This window comes from Salvelinus alpinus, chromosome 6 (genome assembly GCF_045679555.1).
Source record: "Salvelinus alpinus chromosome 6, SLU_Salpinus.1, whole genome shotgun sequence".
Lineage (NCBI taxonomy): Eukaryota > Metazoa > Chordata > Actinopteri > Salmoniformes > Salmonidae > Salvelinus > Salvelinus alpinus.
The window spans coordinates 54,357,982-54,370,695 of NC_092091.1; the positions used below are offsets into that span (position 1 = coordinate 54,357,982).

Consider the following 12,714-nt stretch of genomic DNA (forward strand, 5'->3'; position numbering starts at 1 on the left):
TACTTTATCTCGGGCTGTATGTATCAAGCGTCTCAGAGGAGGAGCGCTGACCCAGGATCAGGCCCCCCCGTCCATGTAATCTTTTTCATTTGAAACGAAAAAGGTAAAAGTGATTCTTAATCAGCACTCCTACTCTGAGACATTTGATACATACTGTACGTCCCCAGGTGTCAAGAACTGTTATACAATAAACAGTTAGAATCCGAGAGACGATATGTTGGTGGCAGTGGAAGCTGGTGGGAGAAGCTATAGGAGGACGGCTAATTGTTACGGCTGGAATGGAATTATTGGAACAGTCAAATGTGGTTTCCATATGTTTGATACCATTCCATTTATTCCATTCCAGCCATTACAATCTGCCCGTCTTCCTATAGCTCCTCCCACCAGCCTCCTCTTGTTGGTGGGAGCTCAGTTGCAACTAGTATTAGTGTTAAAAAGCACTTAATTTTAACTGTGTACAACGTTGTCAATAATATCCCGATTCCATACCTGACACGGACAGGAAGTCATCCACGGAAGTGATATCATCGACGGCCTCAGTGAGGATGCGCACCTGCTTCTCCCATTGGTCCTTGAACACATCCATGTTGTCCTGGGCAACCTTGCTCTGGGGCCGAGCAGCCAGGGTGAGGGCCGCGTTGATCACCTGGGGGGTAGAGAGTGAAGGTTGAGAGAAAAGGTGTTTGTGTGTGTAGGACCACCAAGTCAAGGGGATCTCCAAATCCAGTCCTGGAGTGCTTACAATACAGGCCATGCAGGGTTTTATTCTAGCCCAGCACTAACACATCTAATGAAGATACTCATATAATCGTTCTCCTTTCCAGACTGAAGACCATGTTAAGTGGAATCATGTGTTTTCTTATGTTGTTGCTGGGCTGGATTATAACCGGGTGGCTTTCCAAGACTTCTGACTTCAAACCCCTGACCTAGACTAAAAGACTGATGTGACTTCTAAGGAAACTCTGCATGACTAGCCATGACCACGACTGTACTTCAATGATGAACTTCCTTGCTATATACATTAAGACTAATTAAATAAGTAAGAAGCCTTGCATGAGCATTGGTACACCCGCTAGATAGAGTAGAGGGTGTGAAATGGACCGCATCAGCGGTACAGTAGGCTATAGCACAGTCTAGATCCCTTTCTGCAGTCAATTTCCTTAAGAACATTAAAGGGATAGTTCACCCAAATTGAAAATGACATTAATGTCATTAGCCATTGTGCAGTCTATAGTCTACAGACAAGGTAAGACTTTGGTTTTGGGTATGTCATTTTGTGTTGGGTGAACTATCCCTTTAAGGGAGGGGGTTCTCTGGGTACATTTCCAGCAGATTGAACAGCAGGATCGTTTGGAAAACTGTTCCCAGGAATGAGAACTAATGATCTAACAGATAGACAATGTTTCAGTCCTGCATGTGTCCATTACATGGATAATATCCAGTTAATATATTCATATTTATTCAACAACAAATGGTAAAGCAATAGGCAGGGTGCCATTACTGCTGTAGGCTTGTATGACTTAACCAATCAAGAAAATATATTTTTATTTTGTATATTTCAGTAATTTAGCAGATGCCCTTATCCAGAGCAGCCATCTTAAGGTGAGACAACCAAAATTTCCCCCACCGCCCCCACAATTCTACCCCCCTTTTTCTCCCCGATTTCAATCTTGTCTCATGGCTGCCAAAGGGCTCGGGAGAGGCAAAGGGGGAGTCATGCATTCCCCGAAACATGACCCGCCTAACCGCGCTCCTTAACACCCACCCGCACCAATGTGTCGGAGGAAACGCCGTTCAACTGGCGACCGGAGTCAGCCTGCAGGCACCTGGCCCAACACAAGGAGGTGCTGTGGCGCGATGAGCCAAGTAAAGCCCCCCCCTGGCCAAACCCTCCCCTAACCCAGACGACGCTGGGCCAATATGCACCATCCTATGGGACTCCCGGCCACAGCCGGTTGTGGCACAGCCCGGGAATGAACCCGAATCTGTAGTAACGCCGCTAGCACTCGATGCAGTGCCTTAGACTGCTGCGCCACTCAGCAGGCTCTGATAGTTTTCCCTTATTTTCTACTTACATTTGGTGCTGTCGATTCATCCAGAACGTTTTTTTTTACAAGTCCATTAGCTTGTTTAAAGCTAGGAAAATAAGGAGAAAAAATATATATATTTTAAGTCTTTGCTGAGGTACGTTGAGCACATATGCAATCCCTGCCTGTGTGGGATTGAATCCTGGACCTACCGGCCTTCTCACTATGTTCCATGCATCTTTCTACCATTTAACTTCTGTTTATATCAGAAAACAACTAAAATGTCTGTTATACCTGTTTAAATCAGGAAAAAACATACATTTAAAAATACATCTAAAAGTTAACAAACACTTGAATTACTTTTTGCATTTACAGTTTCTCCTTTTAGCTCCATTAAGCCTTAAAGAGACTCTGCCAAAGAGTCTGATCGTGGTTCAAGGTTTGACAGCCACTAATGATGCCTGGAATCAAGTAAAGACAGTCATGTAATACACCGGGGTCGCTCACACTCATCTTACATAACCCTCCGTTTTTTGTTCTAATCCCCGTTTTCTTTTGTCTTTAACCCCCCTCTCAAACCGACCTCCTGTCAAAACACAAAATTCCAATAAGCACACACACATCTGAGTCACCTCATTGTATGCACGTGGGAATAATGTGATTACTCTAAAGAAAAGACAAACTCACACACTAGTCTTGCTAGTATCACTATTTTTTATTCAAGCTCACGTGTCGGCCTCTTTGGCCTTCGACAGGGCTTTTTCAAAATGTCCAAATAGCCATCTATTTTGCCCCCACCTTTCTTTCTCTTTTCTTTCTTTGTGTCACTTATCCCTCTTCCCTCTATTGCTTAGCGCTTTTTCTATGTTGAGCCGTTGCCAAGCAAAAGCGACAGCTGGGAACTTAAAAATTGCAATCCCCTTCCAAAGTTGTCTAATACTAGCCTTGACTCAGTGGAGGTCAGTTTATTAAAAAGTGACTCTCTGTGGGTGTACTGTGGGCCCGGTGTGAGTCTTCGAGAGTCGTGCACCTTGAATGTTAAGAACTGCCCCTTCCGTTAATCCCTCCTTCCTCTCCTTTCTTCACTTCCGTTAGTGAGCACAGGGTCCCCTGTGAAAATGCCCCAACCCTTGGAAACAACCTATCGATTCCCACCTATTCCTCTGCCAGACATCCAGAGGAAGACTGCTCCGGGAGGCTAGAGCTCCCATCTGTATCTTTCTCCTATACCCTTCCCTCTCTCCTTCTCTTTCTCTCTGCGCTCCCTCTCTCACTTCTCCTCTCTTTCTGTGCTCCCCTCTTTCTGTCCTCTCTATCTTTTTCCCTCTCCCTCCCAGTCACTCTCTCTCTGCCCCCCTCTCTCTCTCTCTGCCCCCCTCTCTCTCTCTCTGCCCCCCCTCTCTCTCTCTGCCCCCCCCTCTCTCTCTGCCCCCCTCTCTCTCTCTCTCTCTGCCCCCCTCTCTCTCTCTCTGCCCCCCTCTCTCTCTCTGCCCCCCTCTCTCTCTCTCTGCCCCCCTCTCTCTCTCTCTCTGCCCTCTCTCTCTTTGTGTGTTCCCTTTCTCTTTCTTGTTACCCACACAGACACACACAGTACTAAGATGAGGAACGCTGCCTGTGCCCAATACAAAGTTGCCCTCCGGCAAAGTTTATACATTCCACTGATTCACATTCGTACTCAAGTTTTACTACTCCGTCTCGCTCACCATGTCCCAGCACTGTGTGGGTTTTCTTTTATCATTGTTAAAAAAGTTGGTTTTAGAGTATAGTTATTCGGAGAGATATTTAATAATATATACTTATTCTCAATTCAATGGCACTTCCCAATGCACTCTCCTTCCAATGGAATGGCAACCAAACAACACAGTGTGTTTAAAAAACTCTCAAATGAATGTAAAACACCTCAACCGGGTACCTCCAATGGCTGGTGTTATTACCGGGGTCATGTTCAGTAGGGCGTAGCATCACAATCACATTTTGCAACGGAAAACAACAATTGGTTCAGGGAAAAAGTCAAGGTAGTTACCCTCCCCTTTTTCACTATGTTTCAAAATGTTGTTTTTTTCTCTCTCTACTGAACAGGATCTACGACACACACAGCACAGTGAGGTGCTGCTTACCTGTGGGCAGAGGCTGTCGATCTGGGTGGCAGCCATGCGAACCAGCTTCACACCCTCCTCGTTGTTGGAGATGGAGCAGGCCAGGTTAGCCACCTATAACAAGGGAGAAGACACAAAGACTTAGCTACTTTTGAACAACTAAGAGTCTAATACCTGCACCTACACCATTCTGGTCATTTTAATAAACAATAGCAAATGAATAGCAGACAAATATCAAAACTTCATTAGGGTTGGCTAGTCTGTGTTTTTGGTAACTCGAATGACAAAATACACAGTTTTTGTCCTTTTTCATGTTCATGAGGTGGCAACAAACGTCAGACAAAGCTCAGTTCTTCAAAACAGGTATGGAAGACTCTGCCTACTACTGTCTTGTTATCATATTCTTTCTCTCACGATGCACGTACCCTTGTTATTACTATTAGCGACGGTCTGTTAGCTTTCACCTGAAACCCAACACAATTTCCCCACTAACGCTCACACTGGTTAGCCTCTTATAATGTGTGCAGATAGTGATTCCTGAAGGAGGCTGTCTCCGCCACAGCCTTAACTCATGTCTGTAGCTATCTGTACCGGTGGCAGGGGATTTAATGCTTGGATAGGTAAGGCAATGTCGGGGCAAAATATGTACCGGGGTTTGCGCTTGCTCATCTGTTAGATTGGTATTTGTTATTCCCCTGCGTTGAGACCTGGTAAGTGCCCCACCCCCCCCATCCATCTCTTTCTCTCTCTTCGTTGCTCTATAATTTCCCCCAAAAATATGAAAATTATTCAGATCACATAAGGACTATAATGTGAGTTTTCCACTGGACTATCTCAAGGGCATATTTTTCTGAGAAAGAGGGAGAAATAAAGAAACTGAGAGAGAGAGAGAGAGAGAGAGAGAGAGAGAGAGAGAGAGAGATAGATAGATAGATAGATAGATAGATAGATAGATAGATAGATAGATAGATAGATAGATAGATAGATAGATAGATAGATAGATAGATAGATAGATAGATAGATAGATAGATAGATAGATAGATAGATAGATAGATAGATAGATAGATAGATAGATAGATAGATAGATAGATAGATAGATAGATAGATAGGGGAATAGAAAGAACAGGTTGACCAGCCTTCTTCTGTTCTACTGTGCTGACAGCACTACTGTTAAAATGGTGGCAGGGTGAGAGAATGCACTAAATTGATCCTTGTGAATGCCCTAGCCCTTCTACCACCCTTTACTCCTTCCCTCTCTCTCTCCCTCTCTCTTCGTCTCTCTTTCATTTCCGAAAAATTGCGGATACTTGAATTACTCAAATCGCATACACTCTTACAATGAAAGGTGCTATCTAGAACCTAAAAGTGTTCTTCGGCTGTCCTCATAGAGAACCCTTTTAAGAACCCTTTTTGGTTACAGGTCTCTTTTGGTTCCAAGTAGAACCCTTTTGGGTTCCATGTAAAACCTTTTCCACAGAGGGCTCTACATGGCACCCAAAAGGGTTCCACATGGAACCAAAAAGGCGTGTACCTAGAACCAAAAAGGGTTCTGCTACAGGGACAGCTGAAGAACCTGTTTGGTACCCTTTTTCTAAGAGTGTAAGGACTACAATGTGAATTTTACACTGGACTATCCCAAGGGCATATTTTTCTGAGAAGAAGGGAGAAAGAATAAAACGGAGAATAAAGAGAGAGAGATTGGGGAATAGAAAGAACAAGTCGCCCAGCTTTCTTCTGTTCTACTGTGCTGACAGCACTACTGTTAAGACGGTGGCAGGGTGAGATACTGTACTCAATTAATCCAATTGCCGTATTACAAAACATCATTTCTCGGAAATGTCAGAAAGGTACATGGAGAACTCGACGATAATTGGCAAAAGAGTGGCGGCCATAGTGCCTAGGCCTTATACAATGGACTCCTTCCTTCCATCAGAACCAAATGGATAAGCCTAAATTGGCACCTGTAAGGTGGCACAGTCGTGTATATAACGAGTCTCAGTCATTAGTGGTGAAATACTGCCTTGAGGCTCATTACCGGAGATCCTGAGTGTGCCTAAATTATTAGCCCGGCTTATTGGTGCAAAAAGGCGTTTCATTGTACAATTAGGATGCCAGGTGGCCTTCCTGACGGAACACCTCTTCGGTTTAATTTACACCTGCCTATGTACAGAGGTATGCTCTCTTGCTCTTTCTCTCCTACAACTAAAGGTCGTCTCTCTCTTCTACCTTCACTTCCCAACACGTCTTAGCGGTAATATCTCTTTCTTTTCCTACGGCTAAAGGTACTCTCTCTCGTCCCTACTTTCAGAAGTACCCTCTTTGTCTCTCAATCATGAATACAACCAGACATGAATTCATTAACTATCTCTCTCTCTCTCTTTCCAACATCAAGAGGTAGGCATACTCTGTCATTGCACCTGCTGTGAATTCCCAATGTCTCCACTAGCTGGGAGGAGGAAGGGAAGCACCCTTTTCTTTTCTCTCTCTCTGAACACTATTTGCTCAGCTTACAGTAGTAATAAAAAAAAACAGACCAATTGAAGACAAAGTCAATCCACTACGTTGGGAGTTTCAGACACTCAGGCATGAGGCGACACACGCACGCACGCGCGCACACGCACGCACGCACGCACGCACGCACGCACGCACGCACACACACACACACACACACACACACACACACACACACACACACACACACACACACACACACACACACACACACACACACACACACACACACACACACAGCACTGGAGGCGCACCGTAAGCATGTCACACACATCACATTCTCTACCTCACTGTGTTTACTCTACACTGTTTCATTGTCATAACTGCCAAATTCTGCGCAATCAATCTAATGTTGCCCCAAAATGAATTAGGTTGGCAACACTTTGGGAATACGTTGAAGCTAAGCTAAAAAGACAGATGCCTGTTGGCGGCAGGTAGTGCCAAGGCGTATCAACGCTCCTTTAGCTCACATGACACTTTCTGAGGCAAATTGAGGTAAATCAAATCTGTGTTACAAGATCCTCGCTCAAGGCCCTGTGTCTCCCTTTACTAGTGACAGCTATGAGTGACTTGATGGATTGCACTCCTTTGTGTGAGGGAACGAACGCGTGTGTCTGTACGCGTGTGTCTGTGTGTGTGTGTGATCGCGTCTTACGAGAACAACGCTGCTTAAAAGAAGCTACAGTGTGTAAACAACGTTCCAACAAACTAAACCCCTCACCTTTTTCATATTGGCAGAGAGTGTACTGTACCTACCTGAACTCTGAACCATACCTCTCTGCACCATATCTCTGTACTATACCTCCAGTTAAACCGTACACAGAGCCTATAGAATATAAACACCCCCCTTGGATTTCTTCACTTTTAATTGTGTTACAAAGTGGGATTCAAATAGATTTAACGGTCATTTTAATTTGTCAACGATCTACACAAAATACTCCGTAATGTCAAAGTGGAAGAAAAATCTGTTTTTTTTTCTCTCAAGATGAATGAAAAATAAAATACTAATACACAGTACCTTGATTAGATAAGTATTCACCCCCCCCCCCCCCCCCTTGAGTAAATACATGTTAAAAACACATGTGGCAGTGATTCCAGCTGGGACTCTTATTGGATAAGTACGAGCTTTGCACACATATATTGCAGTCACCACCATGCTTGAAAATAAGGAGGCAGTTACTCAGTGATGTGTTGTGTTGGATTTGCCCCAAACATAAGGCGTTGCTTTAAGTCCAAAAGGTGTATTCCTTTCAGTATTACTTTAGTGTGTTGTTGCATATTAGATGCCTGTTTTGGAATATTTGTATCCTGTGTATTTTTATTGTTATTTTCACTCTGTCATTCAGATCATTCTTGTGGAGTAACTACAATGTTGTTGATACATCCTCAGTTTTCTCCCTTCACAGCCATTGAATTCTGTAGCTGTTTTAAAATCACCAATGGCCTCATGGTAACATCCCTAAGCAGTTTCCTTCCTGTCCTGCAGCTCAGTTCAGAAGGACGACTGCGTCTTTGATGTGTCTGGGTGGTTTTACAGTATACATCAACCGAAGCAGAATTATTAACTTGACAATGCTTCAAGATATAGACGAAATTGCACTTTTAAACTGCATTAACTGAAATGGCATTTCTCAGACATGGTTTAAAATAGTCTCAGACTTGCCCTAATCTAGATTTTAAAAAGTCTGATTTCCAGAAGGATGATTAGAGTTCATCTAGATCTAAGTGAAGTCTTAAATTCAACTTGGCCAGAGGCAGGTTTCAATGATGATCAAAGAGCACCACCAAGGCCAGACAGAAGGACCGTTATAGACAGGAACAACCCACTGATTTTGATGAAATCAATTCCTGTGACCGTTTCCGTAGGTACAAAGAAGAATGCAGCTGACATCATTTGTTTGCTTGAGCCAAGGCTTTCATCGGACTCTCTTAGGGGAAGGCCCATCCCTCCTTCCATACAAGTACTGATCACCTTGAGGTTGTTGGCATCTGGAACCTTCCGTTGTGAAACAGGAGATTTGTGTGATGCAAATTACTCGACTCTATGCAGAATAAAAAATTACATCAAGTTCCCTGATGCTGCTGCCCGAGCCAACTACCAGGTAGAGTTCTATGAATATGGGAACTTCTCTGGAGTCATTGGCTGTATAGATGGATGTCATATTCCCATCAAGTGTTCCACTACAGCAGGTGCTGAGAAGTATAAAAACTGGTTCTCAATAAATGTACAAAGTGTGCGCACTCCCAATTTGCAGTTCTCCGACATTGTTGCACGTTGGGAAGGTGCAACTCATGATTTTCCAAAACTCCTCTTCGTATGCTTAGCTTGCAGGAGGACAACGTAGTGAAAGCATACTTGGTGACAGTGGGTATGCACAGACCGACTTCTTGTTCACCCCCTATCTTCATGCAATAGGACCTGAGCAACAACGATACAACCCAGCTCATATCCGTACCAGAGGTGGAGCGGAGTGCATGCTTGGTGTATGGAGTTGTTTCTAGTCTCTCAGAAACACGTTGCACTTTCAACCAAGATGCTGCATTGTCATAATTGCAACAGCAGTGCTTCACAATTAACTCAAACCGCCATGGCTGCCCAGATCCTCACGCTGAAGACGAGGATGACCCAGATGTTCCCGCGGTCGGGGCAGACAATTTCAGAAATTGACAAGCCTGCTGAAGATGCTTTTGCTTTGCAGTACTTCTCACAACAAAGGAAGCTCAAGTGATTAAAGCAAACAATAGCCACGTAAAAAAAAAAAGGTTTTTAATTCACAAATGGAAGTATCAGGACCCCCAAACTAGTGCTGGTTCGAGAAGAACATTGGTACTGTGGCTGCTTCATGTTTCCCTCCTCCTTTATAGCCAACTCGACATGAAGGATGTGTATCTTCATATCAGGCTCTTCTTTTAAATGCATTAGTCTGCGCTCATGACATTCCATGGGCAGTTTCTCATGCGTGCTCAGCCTCCTTGTCTTTGTCCTCTGGCCCGGGTTGGTGACACAATCTTCCCTCCTAGCTGCTGCAAATGTAGCAGGCTGACCTTCATCCTGTCTTATCCCCTCCGAGCCTCTAGAAAATGATTCAATTGCTGCATTAGAGACCGTTACTTCTTCAAGAGTTGAGTTCATTACATCATTTTTTATTATGGGAGTTTATTAAGAGACGACTGACAACATTACATATTCTCTGCAGTCCGGAGATGGCAACTGTTGAATGAATGTGTCCTACCAAATCAGGATTGGAATGGTCCCCCATCTGAAATGTTCAAATGGTCACCATCGGGGATACCTTCCAGGTGTTGCTGGCTATTAATGATCGCGGTTAACACGTCCCCCAGCTCATCTGTCTCTGGTCTTACTTGGGGGTCCGCCACCAACGCTCCCTACGAGCAACAGCATTTGTCTTCTTTAAGTAGGTTTTTATGGTTTTTCCACAGGACCTTAGAAAGACAAGACAAAATAGAAATAATATGAGCAATTATGTATGATATTGTGTGTGTAACATTTCTGTCACACAAATACATTTAGGCCCCACTGTATTGTGTTACAGAAGAAAATAAACATTTCAAAGTGACTGATTTGTAAAAGTGGGACAACAATAAATACAGTATCTTGCCTGAAGTTGTTGTAGTGTCTTTTTGTTTGCTGATTCATTTGAGTTGAATTATTTACAAATGGTAGTCTTTTTCTTGTTTCTGTCGATGAATCACGCTGTTTGTTCTCGATAATTGGGTGTTTTGACACAATTTACTTCAAGAGGGTTTTTTCAAAGTCACTGAAATTCTTTGAAGGTTTTCTTTTACCTCCGTCCATTGTTTGGTTCAGGTGACTTGCTCCAATTCCACACAATGCTTATGTATTAGTGTCCCATCCCTGTTTCTTTAAGCATCCTTAGGTCAGCACAAAGTGCACATCATTAATCTACACTGAACAAAATATAAACACAACGTGTAAAGTGTTAGTTCCATGTTTCATGAGCTAAAATAAAAGATCCCAGAAATAAGCACAACAAGCTTATTTCTGTCATATTTTCTGCACACATTTGTTTACAACTCTCTGTAAGAGAGAATTTCTCTTTTGCCAAGATAATCCATCCACCTGACAGATGTGGCATATCAAGAAGCTGATTAAACAGCATGATCATTACACAGGTGCACCTTGTGCTCAGGACAATAAAAGGCCACTCTAAAATGTGCAGTTTTGTCACACAACACAATGTCTCAAGTTTTGAGGGAGCGTGCAATTGGCATGCTGACTGCAGGAATGTCCACCAGAGAATTGAATGTTAATTTCTCTACCATATGCAGTACGTCCAACCGACCTCACAACCGTAGACCATGTGTATGGCATCGTGTCGGCAAGCGCTTTTCTGATGTCAACGTTGTGAACATGGTGGCGGTGGGATTATGGTTTGGGCAGGCATAAACTACAGACAACGAACACAATTGCATTTTATCGATGACAATTTGAATGCACAAAAATACCCATGACAAGATCCTGAGGGTCATTGTGAGGCCCATTTTAAGGTATCTGTGACCAACAGATTAATATATGCAATCCCAGTGATGTGAAATCCATAGATTAGGGCCTAATTCGTTTATTTCAGTTGACTGATTTCCTCATATGAACTGTAACTCAGTAAAATCCATTAAATTGTTGTGTTTATATTTTTGTTCATCATAATTTGGCTTCAGAAAAATTAACTGCTGAGTCCTTACTAACCAGTTCATCTGGTCTGGAACTCCCTAGTCTTGGTCTGGGACTCTAGTCTAGAACTAAATTCATCTGAAGTTAAAAAGCAACGTCTCAGAAAGCCATTTTTAAAATCTGGATTAATGTAAGTAGAATTAGACTAGTCAGTCCAGATTTAAATTAAACTCTGTCTGGAAAACCGGCCCATTATGTGATTTGATAAGACAAAATTTACTTCGAAACTAATTTAGGATTGCTTAAATAAAGCGGGTGTTTTAGTTATAAAAAAAGTATTAATTTGTACACATTTGTTGAATTTTCTTTTCACTTTGACATTATGGAGTATTTTGTGTAGATCAATGACAAAAAATTACAATTAAATCTATTTCATTCCCACTTTGTAACACAACAAAATGTAATAAAAAGTTCAAGGAGGTGTTGACTTTCTGTAGGCGGATGATTCTGGAACTTCGGGCACTTTGGCCGTGCAAACTTTCAGAAATGAAAACTTATTCAAACACCATTTCACCAGTATTGTACTTGTCTTTGATTTGTCTCGAAACTATATCTGATAATGGCTGCGATCGTACTATTCAGGAATGTATATATTTGTGTCATTTTTCCCAGACAGCCATAAGCAAATGTAATTTCCATCACGTAATTAAACGTCCATTTTAGTTGAAAAGTAATTATCATACAATGTGTTTATTACAGATTTCTTATACATTTGTACATTAACTTGTATTAAATATTATATTAAGTGATTTTTAAGGTTTTCCAAATATGAATAATTCATTACGACGCCTGAATGTATAAACTTTGGTGACAGCTGAACACATTTATTTATCATGAAAAATAAGATATTTCCACCCAACCTTTTTGTGAGATTATGATAACAACCATATGATTTCCATATCTAAAACAAATAAATGTATGTAAATTATACATAATATACTCATTTACCTCAAAAATATGGGTTGTGATGGAAATGACATGTAAAAAAACAAAAAAACATATGAAAACTATTTTAATGCAAACATTTTGAACAACCGTTGTTAAAAATGTCATTAATATAAGACAAAAGTAAGATTCCAAAACACTGGAACTAGCACCTTTTCAACATGAGAAAAATGTGTTGTCCTTGACTACACTTAGATGCTACAAATATAAATTCTAGCACATATAGAGAGGGAAGAGTTAATTGAGAGCTACACATGTTTTATTTAATGTATGATTTTATGCCCTGCTTTGTATGTACTGTATAGTGAGTTTCCAAGTGTATCTAAGGCTTAGAAAGCGAGCTAAGTTCCTCCCAGACCAAGGCATCCAGCTCCATGTGCCTTTTAGTCACTGGATGGGGTTCAGGGACAAGTCTAAGCACATG

The 12,714-nt window shown here is 42.1% G+C and overlaps 1 protein-coding gene across 1 annotated transcript in view; it reads right to left on the reverse strand.

Moving 5' to 3' along the window:
- The window catches only part of LOC139578900 (catenin alpha-2-like), a 707,491-nt gene that overhangs the window by 62,508 nt on the left and 632,269 nt on the right, over positions 1-12,714 (reverse strand). Inside the window, exons 10-11 of the mRNA XM_071407028.1 lie at positions 4,145-4,237; positions 490-646 (exon numbers count right to left, since the gene is read on the reverse strand). Coding sequence (XP_071263129.1) covers positions 490-646; positions 4,145-4,237 — 250 coding nt within the window. The remainder of the gene's footprint in view (positions 1-489; positions 647-4,144; positions 4,238-12,714) is intronic.